Source organism: Pangasianodon hypophthalmus, chromosome 8, assembly GCF_027358585.1.
Source record: "Pangasianodon hypophthalmus isolate fPanHyp1 chromosome 8, fPanHyp1.pri, whole genome shotgun sequence".
Taxonomy (NCBI): domain Eukaryota; kingdom Metazoa; phylum Chordata; class Actinopteri; order Siluriformes; family Pangasiidae; genus Pangasianodon; species Pangasianodon hypophthalmus.
This window is the reverse complement of record NC_069717.1, coordinates 5,573,754-5,600,216: the sequence shown is the minus strand read 5'-3', so window position 1 is coordinate 5,600,216 and position 26,463 is coordinate 5,573,754. Positions and strand designations below refer to the sequence as shown.

Sequence of the window (26,463 nt, the reverse complement as noted above, 5' to 3'; positions counted from 1 at the left end):
CTCCAAAGGTTTCTGGAAGAAAAAGGGTTCCATTTTAGAATTTGTCTACAAAAAAAAGAAGAAATGAAAATAACAACGAAAGAAAACAATCCAAAACATTAAGAAATTAAGAAATTGTTTGAAGAGAAGTTCTCTCATTACCATCTCTATCTTCAGATCAATGAAACAATGAAATCTTTTGGACAGATATGATTTTGATTTTTTTCACTACTAATATTTTAACCATTTTGTTTGTTTTGTTTTGTGTATTTTGTTAATACACATGTTCCCATAATCTTTTTCACTGTGTGTGTAAACTATGCAAACTATGCAACACTCAATTGTATTGTATATCTTTATCCAAATGCATAATATTCACCAGTACAAGGTGTATAAGGAATTTATTCTTGCAAGTAAAAGTGATTCTGAATGCAAGAAATTGCAAAACTAGTAGCAGATCATCAACCAGTACAACCTACAATACTAGCGTAAATCATATTCAGTTAATATCCCTGAAATGCAGTGAGAGTATTTATAAAAACATGTTAGTCAGTGTCAACAGAACATGTGCTTCTGAGTGGATTTAAGTCAAAGGTTTGAAATGTAATGACACAGCCATAGCACCCCCTGTTGTTAGCTACTCAGCACTGCACAACAGTAAACCCAGTCATGATAACCTGCACTCTCATAAACCTCCTAAACCCATTACATCCTTCCAGAACATTCTGCTTATTTTATATCTGATTTATTTGTGAAATATAGGATTATAGTGAATATCTCCAGATTTAGCACAACCTCCGAGACATATCCAGACTAAAAGCACTACTATACCTCCATGTGGTGTGACCTACACCAGCCAGCAAGGATGGTGCATAAAAATCTACAGTATATACAAAACAGCAAAGAAAGCAATGCAACATGAAGCAGGATAAATGATCTGTTTTATTTCCACAAACTGACAATGTATGCCATGTTTGAATTCATTGCCTATTTACCATACATTTCACTATGTAGGGTGCCACCATTTTGTAGCATCCTACTTCTCATTAAATGATATTGCCTGGATAGTTCACTTAAGCAATACTGCATGAGCAAGAGTGAGGTTATACTGAATATCGGCACGGCTGTGATTCGGCCACAGGCACGAGCCCACGTGGCTCGATTGCAAGTGCGATATTGCTTTTATACAACAGTTCTATAAACAAGAAATTCATTTCAAACAAGTGACTTTTTTCAGTCACAATGTTGCCAGACATTGTTTATTTTTTGCTCTGCTAGCGTAAACAGATCCCGAAGAAGCCACACTCTCTTTATAGCGTGTCGGATAGCCCGCTAGCTAGCGCACATTGATTTGTACATTCTTGTTAAAGGTGCTTCCGGTAAAACTGGCATCCCTTCTTCCTTTTCATCTTCAACTGATGAGCTTTCATATTTTAACTCAAAGGTTAAATTCCTGAAAAGTATCATTTTCCCATGTCCCCTGATGATGTCGATCGGAATGATCCCAGGGTGGTTATACGAAATATAGACACTCTTGGAACGCTGCTCGACCAATCAAATTTGCAGAACTGTTGTATAATATATTATTACCCACACTGCACTATAAACCCAGTGTATCTTCACAAAGCAACACAATGCATAGCGAGTTCTTTTAACTCATGATTGACTTGTCAGGATGAATACCAAATCTGCCAACTTCATATTAAAAGTAAATTTAAAACATTTAACGACCACAAGTACAAAGTCTTCAGGCACTTGTTAATGGTGTATTCAATACAGAAATCTGCTTGATATACTTTCTGTATTTCTGTTATTTCCGGTTCCTAAATAATTTGTAACATTCAGATAATTTATATAACAGCAATGTTTCTGCACTCTCAAGCAAGTGTTGTCTGAAATTCAGCCTGATGTCCACCTTACTGCTCGGTAGACAACAGTGTATAAATTAAATAGTGAACGAGGGGGTGAGTGACAGAACAAGTGAGTGTACAAATGAGTGAGCAAGTGAGAGTACATGTGTTAGTGTGAACGAGTGAACAAGAGAGGGAATATGTAAGTGTTGGAACGAGAGAGTGGAAATAAACAAATGAGTGAGTGAACAAACGGGTGAGTGAAAGAACGGGTGAGTGAAAGAACAAGTGAGTGAGTGACTGAACGAGTGAGTGAATGAATGAGCGAATGTCTGAGTGAACAAGTGAGTGAGTAAACATGAGAGCGAATGAGTGAGTTAGTGAACGACTGATTGAACGAGCGAGTGAGTAAATGAGTCAGTGAGTGAATGAGTGAGGGAGTGATTTTTAGAGTGAAAACATGATCCTTGCTTGTTGGCTTCACATGAAAACAAATTATATCTCACTCAAAAAAAAAATTCTTTAAAAACAATACTGAATTCCATCTCATCAGCGTCCGGGTGGGTTTGATCACTCATTCTCTAACTCACTCTCATTCTCTAACACTTGGTCTTTCTTATGTAACGAAGCACAGAATTATGGGAAATCCGCACCTGACCTCAAACGAAATGCAAAAGTTCCTAAATCTTTATTTGAGCACCTTTCTGGGAAGATGATATTATCAGTGACAAGCTGAAATGTAGTCACTTTCAACCAAAAATTCACACACCTAATGTTCATAAATATTAAGAAACGTTTACTGGCAATTATGTAAAGATCCTGAATCAGCATATAGCATCCAAATCTGCTTGTCTCTGCTAAGCTCCTTCTTCTGTAAAACTCAAGTCTTTTGTGAAATAAGCAGAAGACAGATCTGCTCCTAGTTTCCACGAGTGAGCGAAGTCATTTGAGCTGCTCATGAAAAGTTTGTGTTGCTAACAGGAAATACTATTAAGCATGTTAGCATTTCACAAATATCAAGCCAGTGTTCTACTCATAGAATTTTCCAGTCAACCATTAAACAACCGATTTAGGATTTTTTTCTTGTAAATATACTGTTTAGCATTTATTGTTGACTGTGCACAATTTGATATTATTTGATACTAACCATTCCAGCTTTAAAACGTCGACCTTAAAGTGTTTCCTCAAAGTCTTGTTTAGGCAGATACTGAAAATTCCACATTTTGGCTTACAAAATAAGGAGTCAAGTCCGCTTATATTGAAGATAACAGTGCACAGCATGAAACGCCATATGATGACCTTCATCCAGGATAACACTACAAGATAAATCCAGTAATGGGATTTGTGATATGTTATTTGAGCAGTGCTAGGTCAGCATAAGGTTCTGCACTGGGATAAGAAGCCAGTGTCGGCCTATAAACAAATACTTCAATGATCTTCAACCTAATATCCATCTGCTGTATCTGTAGTATGTGTGTGATTAATACAACAGAATAATTTTAACACGTTTCAAAGATAAATAGAAAGAAAGAATAACCTGCTTACTCCAAGCTCACTTATAGTGGAAGCCTAAGAAGAGTTGCTGCAGTGCCATTAAACATTAAGAAAGAAACGCATGTTTCTGTTACACTTCTGTGCATTCTTCAATTAGAGCAATTTGTAAATGAAGATCTAAATTAGACCAATTTGGCCCCTCAAACATCAGACTATTTTGACAGAGGGAAGAATTTGTGGTCCTGCATTACCAATGTAGCTGTTAAAACTATGTTTTACTGCATTGCTGATAGGGACCTCAAGAAAATACTCAGTAATGCAGCCTGACACAAGTCACCCCACGCCAAAGTAATTTTCCAATAATGGCACGTCCCAAAGTGTTTTATTCCTCTTATACCACAGCAATTTGCCCAAAATTACAATTAATGAACGACACATCACACTTTTAATCCATTTATAGTTACATTTAATGTTGTGGATGTCCATGAAAGAAGTTAGTTCCTGTTAGCACTTATAATAGAGCAGCTAAAAACAATTATTCTCTCATTTGCCTCCCTTTTTCTCTTAAAAAAACGTTAAAAACAAAGAAACAAAAAATAATGCAGCTTGTCGTGTTACTGAGAAACCAGAAAGTTTAACTTCTAAATGTTTGTGTAAATAAGAGAGAGAAAGTAAGTCTATTCTGTACAGACATTATTCACAGAAGAGAAGGGACAACTGTAGGGACAAGTGGAGAAAAGAGGACAGGACTCACCTCCTGTACCAGCGGCTGCTGGAATAATGGAATCAGCGGATTTGTCCTAGGGATATCGATGTGAATCTGGAGGAAAAAAAAAAAAAAAAACATACGCCCCAATTCAGTGTGTGTAAAAACATGGGCATTCATGGCAAAACTCAAGAGTGAATCAATAAAAGCCAGAATGAGCTAAATAGAGTTTCATGCCTTAGCTCTTACAGTAAGCTCGGGAAATCAATCAAGCTCGGACAGCGCAGTATTGATCGAACTTCATAACGAGCCGAGCCCACTCAGAGAGATCCATAGGCCATGAAAACAAACATAACTCCTATTTCCTCAAATACACGCACATCCGACCCTCCCCGTCTCTCCCCTCGTTTACCGTTTTTCCATTTTCCTGTTTTCTAACTGTTATTGCTGTGCTGTTGCCTTACATTGTCTTATAGTGTTACTGAAAAGATTACAAATGCAGTAATCTGCAGCTGAGAAATTGGATCAAACGTAAGCACAAAGAGGACATTAGCCGCTGTTTTCGTATATGAGACATTTTGGCAAATTGCACCAAGCAGGACTGGAAATGAAATGGCTGCATATGTTCAGGTCAGAGAGAGGCCAGCGGAGTGCACCGCGTCTGTATTCATGTCGATGGCAGCACTCCCGCCGTTGAGCCGATGTCAACACTAAAAGGTCATTTAGTGTCTTGCAGACGGCCAGGGGCCATTCAGACCGCTCAGTACAACCTCATAAACAGCCCTAAAGGTCTGCTTCCCATTTGTGCCGCGCTGGGGGAAATTAAGTGCTCGGGGCTGAGGGCAGCTCCATCCCGCAGAACGACGGAACAGAAAGAAAAGCATAAAGTACATGGCTGCCAAGTCTCAGTCCTGCACCATTAACCCGACTTTTATAACCTATAAGCTTATCGATCTCTGACTCCTCCATTAATAACGCATGCTATATAAGCTCCGGTTATTAACGGGAGACTTTGTGCAGGGAGCCACACTTACCAAGGAGTGTGCTCATTTTCCGCGACCTTGTTCGCCTGTTATTTGAAGGGCTGGCCATTTACACCCGCTGAGGTAAATATGAAGCTATCTTAAGGTCATGTGGGAAAACAATGTCATCCCTGCTATTCAGTGTCCATTAGGATGTAACTGAATACGAATACATTATTCAGAATGAACAGATAATGTGCTCTAAACAGATACAAATAGGAACTACTTGTTTTTTTCTTTTAGAAAGCTTGCCAGAAAAAGGTTCACATGGCAACAAAAGTCGCATGGGGGGGTTTTACTTTCATGCAGGCATGAGCAAGTGGTCAGATATGAAGCAAGCGAGACAATGAAAGACCACAATTTATTAACGTGAACATCAATAATGCATTTACAGCACTTGCTCGTTCATCCTTAGTAACTGCCTGGTCAGGCTACTAGCTTGTTTATACTTTGGGAAATAGAACCAACAAAGGTTGTTAGAAAATATCACAGATACAAACAAAAATATAACTACATTAGCACTATTGAACAAACAGTCCAGAAAAAAAAAACCCTTCTGGTATAGGCCACGCCCACTTCGGTTTTAATCTAAATACAGATACCAGTACAAATACGTGGAGCATTAAAAAGATACAGAAGCAGATAGTGGCATTATGTTACACACCTAGTGCTAATGCCAAGTCAAAAATTATACTGAAAGCTCTGGGATTTGAAATCATTACTGAGCTCTTGAGCAGGCAACTCACTCACTGGTCTAACAAAATCTTCTACAAAAGGTAAATACAAACAAATATGAATGTGATTACCAAAAAAAAAAATGATTGAAGGCATACCAACCATGGTGGCAATACCCACCATTAGTAATAATGCTTTAGATGTATGATTGGCTTGAAAAACAAAATGGCTGTCAGGGAGTTTTTTCTTAAATACATAATACATGTCTCATTCAGGGTGTGTTCCTGCCTTGTCCCCAAGTTTGGGACAAACTCAGGATCCACCATTATAAATAAAGCAGAATAAAACTGTCCACTAGCAAATTACACTAATGTTATTCCAAAAGCCTAGTGCTCTCTTCAATAGGTCATGAGTGTATCAGCATAGGTCCACTGCATGCTCAGGGAAATAAAAGGTACTAAACTGTACCATTCCTTGTCACTGTACCTTTAGTATGTATCATTTAACCTTGAAAAGTGCATGTAGTGTTCCTTTAAAGCTTTAGAAGCAAATTGCAGTCCATTAGTGTGACTTAAATCATTTTAAAGATACACTATATCCATGTTTCCAGATGAAAAGATATATATTAAAGGTACAGTGAATATACCCTTGAAGGTACCACTCCACCAACAAGAAAAAGTACAGTTTAGTACTTTTTTCCTGAGAATGAGATTTTTTTAAAAAAAAGCTAGTAGTATTAATAGTAGTAGTAGTAGTATTACTTTGTAACTCATTAAATCCTTAAATACATTATATGAATTTATACTATACTCAGTGATGACATTTTAAATATTTATAATGTTTTATAATTGTTACTAAATATTACAGATGCTTTATAATTGTGCACATTAATAGTTATACAGACTGTGTAGTACAGCAACTGGTCTTATAATAAATAGTGATGCTTGCGTTACAACATGAGTAAATTCAAGGAATTATTTATAGAACATTATTAGAGCTTTTAGGAGGCATTATTAAAGTTTATAAAAATGCATACAAGATATCATTACCAACTTACAAGCAATTATAAGCACATTTATAAGTGATTATTTATGAATACGGGCTTCGACGAAAATGCTGTCTTTTTCTTTTGGACAAATTAAAACACATTCCTCTAGAAGCTATTGTGTGAGTATGTTTCTTTTTAATTCAGCTAATGTTGGATTATAAACTTAGAAAATCTGTGAGAGCTGCCTCAAGTGTCCCAATATGCAGTATTAAAAATGTTATGTGGCAAGTGAGCTCTAAAAAGTCAAGGAGTATGCTGGATGTTACCTGTCGGTAGGTGTCTCTGTGGTGCTCGTCTGTTCTGGAGTGGTAATACTGCTCGATGAAGCCAAAATACTCCTCTCGCTTCCTTTGGAGAACCAGCTCCCTACGTTCCATATTAGCCGGCAGGTAGCCCTGAAAGAGAGAGAGACAGAACGAGAGCATGAGACGGGTATGAGAGGAGAAGACGTGCGATCACAGATGGTTTCTTTCGGCGCTGCCATCATTCTTGCTCCCAGCGCTTTTCAAAACAGCTATGTCCATGTTGTTTATCATTATGAATAGATCACCTTTATGCTATGATGAAACATTTCTATCCTGATGGGAGTGGTCTCTTCCAAGATGACCCCGCCTCCAGTCACAGGACACAAGGGCTCACTAAATGGTTTGATGAGGATAAAAATGATGTAAAGTCATAGGCTTTAGACAGCGCTCTCCTCCACAACTGTCATTTTTAAAGGAAGTGAGAGAAACTGATTTTGTTGATCCCTCTGTACAATGATGCCAATTTTCTCTAGGTTTACAGAAAAAAATAATTGAATACATACAGACGGATGTCAGCTTAAAGGAAAACCCAACATAAAGTGTTTTAGTAAGGTGTTGAGCCATGAGAACAGCTTCAGGGTGCTTGGGAAAACAAATCTCTGGAATTGTACTAGAGCAACAAACACTGTTCTTCCAAAAAAAAATATTGCCTCAGAAGGTGTTTTGATGATGGTGGTGGACGGCGATTACTAATATCACTCCAAAATCTCCCATGTGTTTAGCTGAGATCTGGTGAGTGTGACGGCCCTAACATTTTCATCCTCATCAAACCATTCAGTGAGACTTCATGTACTGTGGATGGGGGCGGAGTCATCCTGAAAGAGACCACACCCATCAGGATAGAATTATTTCATCACAGGATAAAGGTGATCAGTCAGAAGAACTTTGTATTGATTTGCAGTGATGGTTCTCTGTAAGCAGACAACTGGATGCAAAACCGTGCCAGAAAAATAACTAAATGCCCCCACAGCATAAAAAGCCACCATCTTTTCTTCTGTCACTCAGCTGTATCTGCTATATCCAAACACCAATGCTATGATCTTGTGCCATATTTTCACAACTGCTTTCTGCTTACAAAAGAAGGGCCCATGTTTCCTATCCTTCATCTCCTCCACAGTTATTTTCTCGCAGGAACAAACACAGTGTTGCCACATGCTGGAGACGGTCAAATAATAACTATGATTCCGAATCACTTAGCGAGTGCTCAATCAGCTCTTGTCTGAAGCTTCGAGTGTAAAGTGTGTGTGTGTGTGTGTGATGATCACTCTCATTCATGACTCATTTGCATCCTCTTTCGCTCTGTCGACAGCTATTAAATGTCAACGTAAACGCAAATAGAATGCAAATGATTGGAGTGAGTACTTTGTGTAAACAGGTCTTTCTGTGCATGCGTGGCACAGAGAGGAAAAAAAACATGCAATGAAAATGTTGTGTGTAGTTAAAAGCCTCACTCACTGTGTGTATGCTTCCGTCTCTAGCCTGTTTGCAAATGCTATATGAAGCATGGAGGGTTTAACTGTGTTTATTCAACTCTGTATAGCTTTGTGTTATCAATAGCATGAGCAAAACTACAGGTGTGTAAGTCAAGCCTGTAGATCGGCCTTCTCACACTATTATCTGAGCTGTGTGTGCTGTCATGAAGCCAGTTTGTTCGTGATTTTATATACTCACCATCCACTTTAATAAGAACACCTGTACACCTGCTCATTTAGGCAGTTGTCCAATCAGCCAATCATGTGGCAACGGCACAATGTATAAAATCATGCAGATACAGGTCAAGCGCTTCAGTTAATGTTCAATGGGGAAAAAAATGTGATCTCTGTGACTTTGATCGTGACGTGGTTGCTGGTATCAGATGGGCTGGTTTGATTATTTCAGAAACAGCTGATCTCCAGGGATTTTTGCACACAACAGCCTCTAGATTTTACACAGAATGGTATTCATGAAACTTCTGTAATTTCGGAAAAATGTTCGTATCCTCCTCGTGCTCCTGAGTGTGAAGACTAACTAATGTAAACCTCAACGTGACTTACTTCAAATCATATAATTTGCATGAATTATTGCATTTTTATGTATGAAATATACGGTCAAGTTTAAATTGCTTATTTATTTACTTTTACAGCATTTAGCACATGCCCTTAACTAGAGACTTATAGAAGTGCTTTGGGGTCTTTATCAAAAACACATCTTCATGCTAGCTCACTAGGTCAGGGCCTAAGAATACCATCGAGAACGTTTTGTGAAAACCAGACATTTTATATAATTGGCATTAATTAAAGAATATGGAAAAATAAAGAAAGCGAGCCAACACAAATCAAATAAAGTAAGATAAATGAAACTATTCATTCATTTATGACAAAAGAAATGGTGCCATATAAACGGAGGACTGGCCGGTCTGTCTGCGCATAGCTGTAATCCATAAATAAATGCCTCGGCTGATGGAAGATTAAAGTCGCACTTTTGAGGGAAAGGATTTTTAAAAACCCTTGTGATTTTTATCAGAAGATGAAAGCTCGCTTATAAATCATTTACGCTTCTTTTAACGCTGTGCGACACTTCCAGCACATCAGCCAAAACACTTAGAACAATTTTAAAATAGCAGTATCCCTGTGTAACATGCTTGGTTTCCATGATCACCTGGGTACAGTGTAGATCTTTTCTTCTCCTCTGCTTTTGTCACGCCATTTTCTTGTCATCACTTAATTCACACCTAATTCGCCTTTTCTGTAATTTGTCTCTAGATTTTGACCTTTTCAGGTGCACTGTTACACTGCTAAATGTTTTTTATTGGCATAGAAGTGAGTCAAAATAACTTCCACTTCTGCCTTTCTACTGTTTCTTTCACTGTTTAGTTGTCATTTTGTGTTTCCAGCCCTCTGTGCACTTGACCTTTTATGGAGGTTTGTGGGCGTCACTAAATGCAAATGAGCTGTGTTGGGAACACGCCTTGGCACTTTACAGGTGATCAACATACGTATATAAGCACAAAGAAAATCAGCGTTTCTGAAACTTTAGTAAATCTGAGAGAATATTTTAGTTTGGTTTGGCTTACATTTACTTCGATTTGGCTTACAAACATTTACACACAACTTTACTAAAAGACTGATAAATGAGGCCCAGTGTGCTTAGGAGAAGGGTTACTGTTACCACTTAGGAGAAGGGTTACTGTTGATTATTTCCCTATAACAGCATGTCCTGAAGTGTTTAATTCCTGTTCTACCACAGAAATTTGCAAATGATTACATTATTTGAATTGATTAAAGAATGACATGTCATTTTAACCATTTTATGTTGTGGAACATCTACGAAACAAGTTTCTGTTATAACTAACATTAGAGCCATGTTAGCGATAAACCACAAAGTGCAAAGTTCTTTGTCCTTACTGACTGTCACATAGTGCTGACACTGGAGACTCCTTCCATGTTAAATGGAATCTTCTCTCCCATATCAACGACAATGACTTTGTTAATAAATAATATTTATTAAATCAGTTTATTATGAAGCTTGGATTATTCGGCATGCTTGGTATAAACCTGATATATAAAAGTTCTGGTATAAAAATACCTGGTATAAAAGTTTCTGTGAATTTGCTGTGACTACAGGAATGATAACATTAAAATAAGCACCTTAATATAAACCCGTGTAGCCAGCAGAACTACTGTCAGAGCTGCTGCTATAGAAACACTGATAATAAAGTAATGACTGAAGGAAGTGTAAGACTCAAATACATAAATAGATCTTTAAAGTATGAAAGAAATCTAACTAAGCCTAAGTGAACCATTCATAAGTGATATAGTATACTCACTGATAGAAGTCTCCAAGTGATAGGGCGCACTTCTCTCGGGATCCCTGACCAGCTGTGCTTCCGCAAGTCCTCTGTCCAAACACACAGCATTAAATCAATAAAGCGTATGCATTATAAACTACAGGCAGACCCTTTTGGTCAGCAACAGCATGCAAGAGATCAATAGTTAGCATACAGCAATATGCTATAAATACGCCAGTTCAATCGGGCGTAATTAAAATATTTGTGCCGTGATCCAAACGAAATGAGCTACTCAGCCATTTTCCCCGAGATTACAACCCTGGAAATGTACATCATTCCTCATTTTATTTCACTGTCAATAAACAATTACTTTTAATTAGCAAGCGCAGTCACACCTTGCATTGCCTAGCCTGATCTATAGTAATTTCTCGGAGAAAGTTATCCTATAACCACGCATGGATTTTAAAAATAATTACCCTCCTGCCTATTAAGCAAGCAATCAAAAATTCATCTGTGCAGGTTAAATGCGGTGCGAAAGGCAAGGCTGAAGATAGAAAGCAGGGTGGAAAATGGGCTTAGATCCACTTATTTACAGATGGCTTGCTTTGACTGTGGAGGAGTGCTGAAAGCAACATATTGCGAACAGGAAGTGTGAAGCGGTTCTTGGTGAAGCGTTGTTATTGTTATTGTCAAGATTGACATCTTGAACATTGTGTTGGAGCTGAAACGATGAGCATGTGAGTGTTTGAGCATATCTAACAGCCAAATGGAGTCGGAGCTGGTTATGGGGGAAAAAAAAAAAAAAAAAACACACTGAGTGGAAGAAGCTCCAAAAACTGTACTTTCTTTTTTTCTATTACTTTCACATGCACTGTGATTTATATAGTGAAAAAACATAAATATGCTTCTTCATTAGCCCTAACATTGTAGCCTGCTGTTTTAAAAATGCAAAATAAGCTAGTAATGAAATATGCAAACAGCATTAAATAAATCAAGCTGAAGACTTTTTATTTATTAAAGAATGACGTCACACATTTTACAACTATATTTAATGTTGTGGAACGTCTGGGAAACAAGTCCGGATATCACTTACATTATATCAGATATAAACAGTCATTTTCTCACCAGCTTCCCCTTTTTCTCTCTTTAATAAGACAAAAAAAATAAAATAAAAAATACAAAGCCTTTCCTGTGTTGAAAAAGTTACAGCTTTACCTCTGACTGTTACAAAACACTGACACTGGAGACTCCTTCCACGAAGGCTAAATAAACATCTCCTCATAGAAAAGTTCACCATATAAACAACTACACACATTTTCTAAATGTGTCTCCACCATAAAAGTCTCTATTTACGTTATTACAATAGAAATGATGACATATTTGTATGAGGGCATTAATATAAAAAAAGTAGATACACACGTTGCAACATTACTTAAATATGTACTTCGCCATAATCTATAGTATGAATGCTAGAGGTTTAATGGTGAATCCTGACAAAGATGTGATGATGTGCATCGTGGAAATGTGAGACTCACATCATGGAAATCAGAATTCTATTAATTATGCATCTGATGCAACTGCACTGTCTGAACACCAGAGGTCTCAATCTGCACAACCCAAGAAAGAGGCCGCAGAATTCAGGCATTTTAGCCGATTTTGGAGCTCTAATTACAGTTAAAATGACATAGCTCTGCTATGAAGCTATATTTTAATCGATCATTTTCCCCAGTTCAGAGACTTTATTTATTCAATCAAATTTTTGTGTATATATATATATATATATATATATTTGTAAGATCATGGTGAACCTGTAGTAGCAATTTCTGTATGATTTAGATTTATACAGACAAAAATTCACATTGTTTTGCATTGTTTATGATTCAGAGAGTCTTTTCAGTCAGAATTTTTCTTCCTTAAAATTTTGTTCAAAATATTCTAAGAATCGAGTTGAATCGAATCATGGAGCCAGTATCATGAAAAGAATCGAATCGAATCGTGATCGGAGTGTAACGTTATGTCCCTAATGAATGCTAAGGAATTCGGACAAATCTATTTATCTCTGTGCTGCCATTTGAACATTTATGATGAACTACTGTCATTTTAGAACAGGAGGTACGTATATATATGTATGTGTTTATATACATTATATATATATATATATATATATATATATATATAGAGAGAGAGAGAGAGAGTTTTTTTATTCCATTTTTCATGTAATTGGATCTATTTTTGTTTAAAGTGAATTTTCTTGTGACTCAATCATACATACAAGATATCCTTCACTGGATCTGTTCACTGAATAAAATGTGACAACTTCGAAAAGTACAACTTCTACAAAATGTACAACTTTCAACAAAAATCAGTAAACAAATCATTTTTAGGCTTGTGCATACTCTACAATTTCGTAGGCCTTGCGGTTACCAGGTTCAAGGAAAAAGTCATGGCAAATGTTCTCCAGTTCCTTTGTGTGGTTTAAACTTGGCAGGACTTTTCTCACGCTGGGAGGTTACGCCTCTTAAACTCGGATTCCATCTGCCAGTATACAAGCTTCCTTTTGCTGTGCCTTTTTAGAGAAGGCGCATTATTCTCAAATGATGACAGGTGCATAAATTAAATAATAAATGTAGCTAATTAATAGGCAGCCACTGCCAGAGTAATAAATAAATAAATAAATAAACTAACTCCTGAGAGACCCTCAGGGTGATTGCAGCCAATTTAGATAATTTTTTTTTTTTCTTGTATTTTTTCCTTTTAACACTGTAGAGTGACATATGGTGGTGGTGACTGCTCTCTGAAAGCTCTGAATTACAACAATCAGAAAGATGGCATAAAAAAATCTCCTACGACAAAAAATATTTCTCCTACGACTCTGGTGATGTTGGTTGCCTGCCAGACGTCACGCAAAGATGAACTGAGGAGAGACAGCGAGACGAGTCGCTGTGTTCAAGATAACTTCCAACTATAAACGAAGCCCTAATTTGTTATCTTGCTTGAATACACACATACTAGAAGTACAGAGAAGAGGGTAGAAGAAGAACAGAGCATTCCAGAGATAAGTGACGTGTTCTTACACCCTGCTGGGACATCATCACGTCAGTCACAGCCACCCGAGCTCGAGGTAGCGTTTCAATTTCACTTCGTGGCATGATGAAAGCACCCCTTCCCTTAATTGAACCGTTACAGTCAGCGCGCTGTGTCGAGCAAAAGCACTCACGCGGCTTGGTTTAGGTTTTTCGACAGCTCCGAGGTGTGTTTAAACGCCTGATCGCAGCTACACGCTCGGAGAACAGAAGGCTCGCTCAGCACGACCCCAGGAAGACTAAAATAACAGTTTCTCTTTCAGCATTCCCACCATCTTAGCTGTGTGTACCTGCCACCCACGTTCACCATGAAGAAAGATAAAAAAAAATTATATTGCGGAGAGAAAAGGTTCAAACTTCAAGCTCGAAATTTGTGTCATTTCCTTTTGTTAGAGGTCCCAAAGGAATGACCCTGAAGCTTCTGCTAATTATCCAGCAACTGATGAATTGAGAAAAAGAAGAGTGTGAATTGTGAAGTAATAATTATTATTCCTTTATTCATACCACCCAGTGTTAGAATCCAGAATTAACCATAATTTCTTTGCGTCTAGTTCCTTTCTCACTAAATAAATGTTTTAATCAACCTTCTTTCCAATCAGAAACAAGAATTCTGCGCTGCTGTATAATGAAAGACTGCGCAGGAGCAGTAACACTTTTCCGCTTCTATAATTTGATGTGAAGTCTGAGATGTGTTGATGTCTTAAAATAAATGTAAAGATTTTTTAATGAGGTATTAAAATTAAAGGCTTAAAATTGATACCAGCAAATGTTTCTGATCGTTCAGGTATTACTTGCTCTTGAGATTAACAGTCTAATAGTTACACAGAGTCTCCACAACTTATTATACTTATAATACTATCTTATAACTCTGTAATCAGACCTTATACGGCAACACGTATTGTGTATTAACTGCATACACAGGGTGTGTGATAATTTCATATTAACCCATTCCTTTACCTGAATATTTTCACACTCACCCAGGTCTGTGTTGGGACTGGCCAGCAGCTGCCTGAACTTATCCAGTCGGGTTTTCTCTCGCACTGTCATGGGTGGAGCGCCAGATGCATTCTGGTCTGAAATGCGGGCGACCAGAGGGATGATGGGACGCACAGGGAGAGATTGCTGCTTCTGTAGAGTGCTGCGCTCTGGACAAGACACACAATACTGTGAGGGATGAGAACACTAAAGACAAGACACATAGACAGACAGACAGATAGAAAGAGAGATATAGACAGACACACACAGATATAGACAGATAGACAGACAGATATCGACAGACAAACACAGATAGATATAGACAAGCAAGTAGATATAGACAGACAGGTAAATAGATGGATATAGACAGACAGATAGATAGACAGATATACACATTCAGATAGACAGATATAACGACAGACAGACAGATAGATAGACAGACAGACAGATACAGACAGACAGCTAGGCAGATAGTGACAGACAGACAGATAGAGACAGACCAGCAGATAGCTGGATATAAACAAAGACAGACAAATAGCTACAGATATACAGACAGACAGACAGACAGACGGACATTTAGATATAGACAGATGCAGACAGACAGAGGCAAACACAGCTTGACATTGACAGACAGACAGCTATAGACAGAGAGACAGACAGACAGGTGTTTTCATTTCTTCTGTATCGACAAAATCATCTGAAACTGAACTCTTCTGAAAGCAGCTGAACACTGATACCAAAATAAAACCCCCTCAGCCTTCTCCTTGTGAGTGTGAGTGAGTGTGTGTGTGTGTGTGTATGTGTGTGCACATGTCTATATGGGTGTGCTCTCTTTTGCCGTGCTGTTTTCTGTAATGGTGATTCATGACCTCCAAGGTCATTGCTAGTTTTCCTAATACTGCTCATGTCTGACTGATTCCTGTGTACAGCACTCCTGAGCACTAGCACTTGTTTATTTGGTTGATTTTTTTTATATTGTTTCTGTGACTGTATTTCACTTTCTGGAGAATCTTATTCCAAGAAAAAAAAAAAAATCCATCCACCCATATGCATGACAGTATATATGCTGTATACTTTGCTGCTTTCTTGTAGGCATGGTCCTGGACAAAGACAAATTTTTCTTTCCACATAACTGAGAATAATGCGAATAGAAAACCTGTTCACACACAGACACTCCACCCCAAAGTGTCTCAGCCTGGCTGACGCACGGCAGAGTGCAGCTCATTGTTCGGAGTTTTCAAACAGACAACAGGATGTCATTTTCACACACTGCCATTCTTTGGTGCCTTTTTGTCTGTCAGTGTATTGTTTTCACATTAATAGAAAGAGGTGCTGTTTTGCCGGATACTGACGTGTCCTTAAGGGCGTAACCTTATACAACACATCCCATTTTAACACTTGGATCACTGTCAGTTACTTTAAAGGAGCAGTATGACATTTTTCAAGCCATGTGCTATCTGCATGGGGAACTGCAGTTGAAATGAAAAGACTGGCTTGCCCTAACTGATCCTAAACGTTTAAATTAGATATGACTCGTACGTTGTCATTTAAGGAAATGAGGCGTGAAGATGTATTTCTGGGTCACAAAATGCAAACAAAAGTCTAAAACAAGGAAACTGGCATGAGTATCGTACAAAGTAGGTATCTCCTTATGCTGAGTTTTTTGTTTAAAAAGTGCCAGCGAGCATGGTAATTAAAACAAGGGCAAGGTGCCACGAATTGCACCTTTACTAGCAAGCAAAGTGCAGGCCTGAAGTGTGTGTGCTCAGTGCTCAGTGCTCGCTGATCTGAGGTGCTCTGAGTCACAGCAGTTTCTCTGTACGCTTGCTTCACGGTTCCATGCTTCACAACATCTTGTGCTCATTTTTAATGAGCACACATGTTGATATTGCTCTGCACTCAGGTTGGCCATACTCGTGCTCTCTAATAAAAATACTGTTTAAACGCTATAACATGTTTATCAGGTTACTTGTATTGTAGCAAGGTAGTAACTCCTCCTCTTGATTTTTTTTCATAGAGCACAGTTTGTACTCTGCTTTGCTTTGCCATCATTAATCGTGAAATTCATTATATGGCCAAAAGTTTGTCTGACCATCACACCCATATGTGGGCCAGCGCCATCTATAGGGTTAAATTTGGCTTGGATTACATGTATAGTCTGTGGGTATGTCACAACCTTGTTCTGAAACTTTTTGAAGCTCATCTCTTAAAAAAGCACCTGTTACAAAATGAAAACATGGTTAGGACACACTACGAATACCTGAGTTACTGTTCAGCTGGACGTCACTGCTGGACTTCACCACCCTGCCATTGGCCGACTCACTGTCAGTCTTCTGCTGATCTCGGCAGATCTCTGTGCTTCCTGGTTCCAGTCTGTCCCCTGGGCGGGGCTCTGGCTCTTTATCCGTCACACGATTGGTCTCTTTCAGACGAGGTGCTTTGAGTGTGGAGTGTGATTGCGCAGGAGCAGAAGTGGAATGTGTCGGAGTGAAGAAACCGCTGTCTTCCTCATCGTCGATGTCCCAGGCATCGTTGGTGCTGCGTGCAAACTCATGGAATGTGGATGGCTTCTTTGATTTGACGCTCACAGCGTTTGTCTTCGGAGTGTCTTTTAGAAACCTGACAATTTGGAAAGGAAAAGTTAATTTTAAGAGAAAAAGAATCTTGTGAGATTAAAAAAAAAAAAAACATAAAGACAGGAAAATGAAAACATTAATCAAACATATTTTGTTCAAACTCTTTGGTCAAAAAAAGGGGAAAAACGAATGCTCGACTTGGATATTTAGGGTCAATGGGCAACAGACTGGGATGGATTCGAGCACAGGAACAGAAACAGACGAAAACAACAAGTTTAAGGAGTAAATCATCCATTGAGGGCTCATTATCCATGCAGGCGGCTGCACTTACGAGCAGAGTACCCGAGGGTCCACAGGCGGGTACCGCGCCCCGTAGATAGGCTGCAGACTAAGAGAGAGCAAATAACGGCAAGAGAGACAGACAGAAAGAGAAAGACAGATCACACTGCTGTGTGAATTTTAAAGAAGTTTGTTTTCTTCACCTGTCTATTAAGGGTGTGTGTATCATATGATACTCAGCTTGATACATGATCAAAGGTCCAAAGAATGAAAGTTATATTTAGAACCAAGAATGTTAAATGATACGATTTTGCTTTGTACAAACAATGTGTCCTTCACTTGCAGAGACACGCACAGAGGCCACACCTCCTTCACTTGAAATGACTCGCACAGAGGCCACACCTCCTTTACTGGTACAGACACACACAGAGGCCACACCTCCTTTACTGGTACAGACACGCACAGAGACCACGCCTCCACTTTCACTGGTACAGATATGCACAGAGACCACGCTTCCACTTTCACTGGTACAGATATGCACAGAGGCCACACCTCCACTTTCACTGGTACAGATATTCACAGAGGCCACGCCTCCATTTTCACTGGTACAGATATGCACAGAGGCCACACCTCCACTTTCACTGGTACAGATATGCACAGAGGCCACACCTCCACTTTCACTGGTACAGATATTCACAGAGGCCACGCCTCCATTTTCACTGGTACAGATATGCACAGAGGCCACACCTCCACTTTCACTGGTACAGATATGCACAGAGGCCACACCTCCTGCTTCCCTGGAACTGACATGCACAGAGGCCACGCCTCCTTCACTCTGACAGGCACAGAGATATACATCATATAGATTCTGTATTGCTGAATTATCCTGAATTTTGAACACTGAATTTTTGCACCACTACTGTTCTTGTATATCCAAAACAAAGCAATAACACGCACAAAGAAGTGAACGAATGAAGCACCTTGTTACACCAGCATCTCTGGGAAAAAGCACACAAAGGGATCATTATTTACGTGCTTCAGCTCCACAAGGAAAACTGCGCTATAATGTACTTTTGGCACACCACTAATCCATAAACAGAGTGATTTATTTCAGCAATCCTTATAAACAAGGGCAAATTGTTTGGGGTTTGCCCTCAAGAAGATAAATGCAGCATCATTGCTTGGCATTATGGGACTAAAGAGGAATTTCAGCGACAATGGCGATATTTTGCAGATTCTGCACAAGGCCACAACAACATACTGCCAAAGAACACACTGTTCATGTTAAAATCAATGAGAGCTAAATGTTTTGGCGAGAACACAAAGACAAATAATCCCCCAAATGTGTCACTGGGTGAAAATAGGAGACTTCCCAAGCAGGCATGCTGTGCTCTAATCACTCCGCCAGAGGCAACTGTTATCTTCATCACATGGTACACATCCATCCTGTTCAACACACACACACACACACACACACACACACACACACACACACAAAAACACAATTTTGGAGTTATGGCTATACACTAATGGTCCATTTGCCATGGATTAATGTAATAATTACAATATAAATTACTTTCATTTCCTAATCTACTGCAGTACCCAGGTGGCAGCAGCTCGCGCCTCTTGGAACAGACGGACTCATCAAATATAAAGTTAAATGGCGCTAATGGTCGTAATTAATGATATTTTTCCATTGGTGGCCTGAATATACTCACGCCACACTTTCAGACAGAATCTTCCGGTTGAATAAATACGCAGTTGTTCACACAAATGCAAGAATCCTGCAAATGACAAGCAAGGACATGTGGAAGAAAACATAAGGAAGCACTGACCTCAGATTAGCAATATTCTGCTAATCATCGCAACAGCTAAAACTAAAATTACACACAAGTCTTTTTTTTTATTATTATTGTTATTACTACAGTCCGTATCAAACATAACTGGGTCACGTTGCGTCATTTGACGTTGGAAAAAAAAAACGTTATTCGTCATATTTAGTGTTTTTCTGTGCATGCATTAAGAGAAAATACAACCAGCAATCACAGAAAAATAAAATAATCTATCAAAAACGTGTCTCCATACCATCTTCACTGGAAGCTCATTTACTTATTAATATGATTTTATCAACAGATCTGAGTTCATAGGAAAAGGAAATGCACAAAACTTCCTTGTGTTCATTTAAAGGCATTGGGATGGAATGATTTTATCACAGAACAGCAAATACTTCATTACAGACATCACCTGAGAAACTAATACCATCCAGATTAGGCTGAAAACATGTTCATTTTGTGCAGGTGTGTTTCGCATACACTAAAGCAACATACATATATGGTATAATAAGGTTCTCTTACCTGCTGTGAAAATATCAATATACAGCTCATTTGAAAATGTCTTGAGATTTTGAAGTCATGACTCTACTGGCAAAAAAAAAAAATTCAGTATTTCACATATAGCTGCTTCTTTTTTAATTTAAAAAGCCTTTTTTCTGGAAGATTTAAAAGCATCCCATTTTTGTTCCATTTACCCAGTGATATTTTTGTATCCTTATTTAGCTTGATTTTAGAGTTGTGTGATTAACAATATTATCATCCCTACATGATATTACATTGCCACTATATCAATTGACGCCTTGTCTGCGATTATATTAGACAGACCTGCCATTCTTTACGCATTTAGCGCAGGAGCTCTGTAAAAAAAACTTCGCTTGTATAAATTACCACTCAAAAATATGCCAACAAAACAGGAGATGAGCGAGTAGACACGTAAATCTGGAATCATCTGCGAAGGTGTTCTGAACTCTCCAATATTAACAGACTTCCTGGAAGCCCCGCCCACTTTCCCCCTATCGTACACGTTCTTGACTCTCGTGGTAAATGAGGAATGTTTTTTCAGTTCATTAACGTGAAATAAAATCTACCGGACTATGTTCGTCTTAGCTATTATTAGATAAGTATGTATTGAACATCAGTTTACCATATTTATTATGGATGCCACTGAAATTTCACCTGGAAATATTCAACTCTGAACAGAAAAAAAAATAGAGATTTTAATCCAAAAAAGATTAAATTTCTTCAACGACGTGTCCAATCGAATACTTTACAAATATTGTTAAGGTTAGGATAATCAGAAGTTGATTAAATATGCTGTTTTAACACTGCAAACGTCGGCCACGTGAACATTAGACAGCTTATTTGTAAAAGCATTATATCAAAATATGCTGGGTTTTTTTTATTTATGTGTTGTTGTTTTTTTTTATTACTGTTTACTGAGCATTATCACTTAAAAATCCACCATCCAGCGGAGTTTTTGCGATTGTCGGAGGTCCCGACTGCACAGTTGTTAATATTATTACACTCTCCCCTACTCTTTTTACACCAGAAATGGTGGAAATTCTCACTTTCCTTTAACGGTTCTGGGTGATTAAATCATTTACTGCAATATTTTAAAATGGAAAATCCTGAGCAGGGAAAAAAATCAATATTGCACAAACCTATTTACTATATTAAATAGAATCAGACATATTAATGTCAGACTGCATCCCAAATGGCTTTCTATTCAATTTGTTTATGCGCTACATAAGATAGAGATAGAAACATAGTGGAGCTGTATGCCCTGGCTCCTTCCCTGCATGCATAGTGTAGAACATCATTTGAGAGTCAGCCACAGAAAAAGTGAAAAACGTGTACTTTTTGCTGTATTTTAAGATTGTCTGATAAAGTTCTCACTAGTATTTTGACTAGTCTTTCTTTACACAAGACTGTAGTAAGCCCCTGCAGCTACAACAGACCTTCTGCAGCAAACACACACTTCACTTAAACATGTCTATCCTTAATGGTTTTTCAGCTCATCACTTATTTTACGTTCATTCGTTGCAAAACTGATTGTGGTAAAAAGTCAAGGGTGTTGTCCCGAGCGTCCTTGTAGGATATCACAGGCCTTGGCTGTGTTTCAGTACTGCTTTTAACATGCGCTTGTCAACTTTTCTCCTTTGGGCAAACCCTGTCAAGATATAAAGGGCAGCTGCATTCATTTAATAACCAAAGTAAAGTTTGTTAGATGACAACTTGGAGTGCCAAGGGATTGAGTCAATATGACTCTACCCAGAATCTACCCAGTAAGCACTGTAATCTGGTTTTAATTAACAAAAATTACACACAGTGCTGTTGAATACTTAAATCTGATTGGTCAACAGCTCTGACAGTAGATTCAGCTTAGAAACGTTTAGTTAGTATTTTCAAAGGCGTCTCCAAAGGCGTTAACACTATGGAACAGTCAGATATAAAGCTGTAGGGATTTCCGCAATGGGAAAGTCCCACCACGAAACACAAACTTACATTAATTTAATGCATTTGAAAAATATTTGACTTAAAGGTCAATTTTTTTTTTTTATTTGGATGCAGACCTAAAGTGTATAAGAGCAGGACTAACCTCAGCACTGCGATTCGCTGTAATAATAACTTTATTTTGTACAGCGCCTTTAAAAGTTGCTTTCTCAAAGCGCTTTACGACAAAAACAGAACACAACAAATTGAAACAAAACACAAAAAAATTAAACAAAAACAAAAAAGTGAGTTAAAAAACAAACAAAAAACAACACAACAAGAACACAACACAACAAAAATACATAAAAAAGTAATGGAAAACCGAAACAAAAGTTGGCAGGTGTGTCGAGTAAAAACAACAAAACAAAACAAAAACAAAAAACAAAAAACATTTGTTAGAAATTCACCACCCACATACTTAAGGACATCCAAGAATTCTAGTCAGATTAAAAATAGAAAGGAGGCTGTCTGTAGAGTTTTTACGTCAATCCAGTTCACGTGAAAGGTGTAGTATCTGTAAGACAATGTGAGCCACACTGACAAAAAAAAAGCCTTTAGAAAAAAACGATAACATATCTTCAAGCTTATACAATTTCAGTTAGCTTGACTTACTTCGACTAGACAAAGAAAACAAGCCTTAAGCCTAATCCTACTGAAATACAGAATTACACAAGATGGTTTCTCAATGTAAGGTAGTATCTAAACCAGAAGAAAAACCACAGACATATGAAATGTGATACAGCTGGGACTCCTGCTCACTTATAGGGAAGTACCTAAGATTGTCTATCAGTAGTGACAGTTAAGACTTCCTGTTTTTAAGAAGACAGAAAGAAGACAACAGTAAAACCACAAAGCTGAAATCTCACTCATTTTTAAGAAAGTCATTCATATTATAACCACAGGACGTGGCACAGTGATTCATTAAGTGTTGTGATGCTTTTATTGGTCGTGAATCAGCATCTAAATTACTATATAGGTACTTTCAGAAGTGGACAAATCATAAATTCATTAGGAAGCGAAAGCACCAATGTGCTGACCAGTCCCATGTTTTGATTGCCCCGAAACCTAATTGCTAACATACTGCAACTAGTTAGCTAGTTAAGCGCATTAATAGAGACTAAGGAACCCTAACAAGTATATGATCATGTAGCACATTGTGTTTGTGTCCTCAACAAAAGTCCGCAAATCATTAGCCAACGTTTCGTCTATTCACATTGCACACAAAAGGTATTATCTTAATCAGGCTTGAGTCTTTATTTTATATCAATATGTTTAATTGCAAATGGGGAGTGGTAAAACGGCTTTGCATTGAACATTATTTCACTCAGTTTTGTCAGTCTTAATGCTTATTAATCCAACTAGTACAAAAATCAAAAAATTGCTCCTCAGCCAATGTGTGTGGAGCAGCAGGCGGTGAGACGAATACTCGGGCAACTAGACGAATACTAAAGTATTCAATGAAAATTTCACCTCATCAAATATTCAGCAAATGACGCTCCAGAAGGTGGTGATAATGCGCAGCAAAGTTTGCTTTTCAACAAATCGTAAGGAAGACCATTCACGGTTGAGGAAAGCAACGTACAAGAGGCTAGGCCCAAGCTAGAAAAGGCCCGGTGAATTAGTAACGAGAAATGTACGTTTATTCCGTTGTGTGTTTATAAATACAGGCGTTCAGAGGATGGAAGATAACAGAGGGTGAATAAAACCAAACGGAAACATTATTGTTTTTTGATTAAATGATGATTTAAGCTCTGTGTCTGTGCGACTTTATATAATTGTGTTCAGTTAACCAGCATTAAACTACTTTAAAGTAGCTAAAGTCTGAATCCGACACCCTGCTGTATGATAACGCTAAACGCTATAGGCATGTCCAAGCAAGCAGAAGCTTTCACTCAGAAGAGTTACGTCTGTTTGATGAAATGCATCTTAATACAGGAGTTTAAATCAGATGCATCTACATTTATTTACATTCAGTCTCTTTTATATGATGCTTCATGTGTAATGAGTAACAGCTACATCAGTGTTTTTTTTTCTTTTTTTTCCCCAACTAGATACTTTCTTACTCAAGTAGATATTTGGATTTTTTTACTTCAGCATTTTTTGCTTAGTAATGGTACTTTTACCCAAGCAACTATTTCCGACACTCTAACCACCTCAGACAATAATAAGTTATTATTAAGAAAATACAAATATTTTTATAACATTGCAACATTAAGGCCTACATTTTGTTTACATTAATGGAGGTTTTTAACTTAACTTTGCTAAAACAAATCAAGTCAAATTATTTAATGAAGATTTAACAAAGTTTTTTTAAACTGAGATTAAGAAGTTGCTATTTTTAATTTCTCTTCCTCGTTTTTCTGATAGTAAGAAACAGTAATGCTACATTTACTCCAGTATTTTTGTCCAGGAAAGCCATGTATTATATATTTTAAAGAATGTATATACATTATAAATAGAGTGATTGTTGGGAATTTACTTTTCATTAAAAAGTCAGAATTTTACGATAAAACAAAGTATATTTATATAGCACTTATATGTAGCACTTATCTAGGAAAAAACAAATGTTAACAGTTGTCTGTACAAGTAGGTTTTAAGGATAAGCATATGATATTGACTACTGAAAATTAAATCGAAGGAAACAGTCAACTAATCGATTATCAAAATAATCAAAAGTGACAGCCTTACATCACACCACGGCTTACACTAACAGCCCAGACATGACGTTTGCTTGCCCCGGGTGCCCTGAGTACTGATTTGTCCACTTGTGACTGTGTATGAGTTCCTGTAATGGAAAATTTACTAGACTCCCTCTACCTCATCCATCGTGGCTCAGTGGGTCGGGGGCAATAACGCAGAATTCAGTCCATCCATCCATCCATTTTCTATGCCTCTTATCCTACACAGGGTCGCTGGGAGCCTGGAGCCTATCCCAGGGGACTCGGGGCACAAGGCAGGGGACACACTACGGACAATTTGGAAATGCCAATCAGCCTACAACGCATGTCTTTGGACTGTTGGAGGAAACCGGAGCACCCGGAGGAAACCGGAGCACCCGGAGGAAACCGGAGCACCCGGAGGAAACCTCCGACGCACAGGGAGAACATACAAACTCCACACACGCAGGGCGGAGGCAGGATTAATAACACAGAATTTTATAATAAAAAACAAAGCTTTAGTCTCTACCTAGAAAAGTAGTAAGTGAACACTTATTGTGTGCCTGCACCAGTGGCACTGCTGTTCTGAGAATGATCCCATACAACTGGTGCACATAACATCTGGTCAGTGGTTAGTTTATCAGTGTCAGTTTCAGACTACAGGATCACTACAGCAGCACCGCTGCACATGATACACTCGTACCAGCGCTTCGCTCACTGCCATGTCAGGGTCACTGACCTCCCAAGTAATATCTGCACATAAAACATTTATAACACATGGGCTCCAGTCACCCACAAAGTGCCCTCTGAGACTGATTCTGATACCATATGGCCACGTGTTCAAGTCTCCACAGCTGGACACAGTGTAGTTTACATACACTACCTCCTGCGGGGTTTGAAATGAATTATACAGAAGCTATTTTATATGCAGTAGGCTTACATGTAAAAGTTTGTTTTGGTCCAAGCAAGCATTCAGGTTGAACTAAACCAGGAAAAACAGCTGTGTTGACAGAGAATAGAAAACTAGTCAATCCTAAAATAGACTGTAAATCACTGAAATACAGGAAGCTGTACATATATAAAGGCTAAGTTCATATTTAAAGGCAAACCCTCAGCTCACCTTCCGGGACCCTTCGCGTTCCTCCTCCAGAAATGAATTTTATTGTCGGCGGCCATAACTGCAGAGCCGATTTCTCACTAAATAAACATTAAAACATCTTCTCTACAGCGAATACATGCTTCCTCCAGCGGTGGAGTTTAAAAACTGTGCTCTTTCTGGTGCTGCATCGCAACAACTCGGGCTGTTTAAGCGACTCAGTCCTGCTGTTTTTGTCAACAGAAAGTGAGAAGATGATACTTCGAGATGGACGCCGCCATCTTGGAACGGCACTCGGTCCAACTGTGATTGGATAAAGCGACAAACAGGTGCAGTGGAGTCAACCAATAGGAGGGCGGTGTTACACCAAGAGGCGGGATTTCTTTGAATCGGCTTATGTGACCGCTTTGACAGGTGCAGTTACAGTGCAGAGCAAAAGTTTGCACTCCCCATGGATTAGGATTGGAAAGAAACCGGAAATGTTCCATATGTTTTTGATTAAAAAATGAAAATGTACGTCTGATTTTTAAAAAATAAAAACCCTGAGAATGTGTGCATCCTACAACAATCTAAAGCATAAAGCAAAATCAATATAAAACGTTAAAAAGTTGAAAGAATACTTATATT

At 38.3% G+C, this 26,463-nt stretch overlaps 1 protein-coding gene across 2 annotated transcripts in view; it reads right to left on the bottom strand.

The window, feature by feature from the left end:
* tbc1d22b (TBC1 domain family, member 22B) overlaps window positions 1–26,153 on the bottom strand; it is a 61,565-nt gene extending 35,412 nt beyond the window's left edge. Inside the window, exons 1-7 of one of the 2 annotated variants that reach the window (XM_026927944.3) lie at window positions 25,861–26,153; window positions 17,811–17,867; window positions 17,164–17,522; window positions 14,906–15,073; window positions 10,885–10,955; window positions 7,041–7,169; window positions 4,078–4,143 (exon numbers count right to left, since the gene is read on the bottom strand). In XM_026927944.3, coding sequence (XP_026783745.3) covers window positions 4,078–4,143; window positions 7,041–7,169; window positions 10,885–10,955; window positions 14,906–15,073; window positions 17,164–17,522; window positions 17,811–17,867; window positions 25,861–25,916 — 906 coding nt within the window. In that variant the 5' untranslated portion in view covers window positions 25,917–26,153. The remainder of the gene's footprint in view (window positions 1–4,077; window positions 4,144–7,040; window positions 7,170–10,884; window positions 10,956–14,905; window positions 15,074–17,163; window positions 17,523–17,810; window positions 17,868–25,860) is intronic. The other variant, XM_026927945.3, reaches the window with a different exon arrangement.
* Window positions 26,154–26,463: the final 310 nt, after the last annotated feature.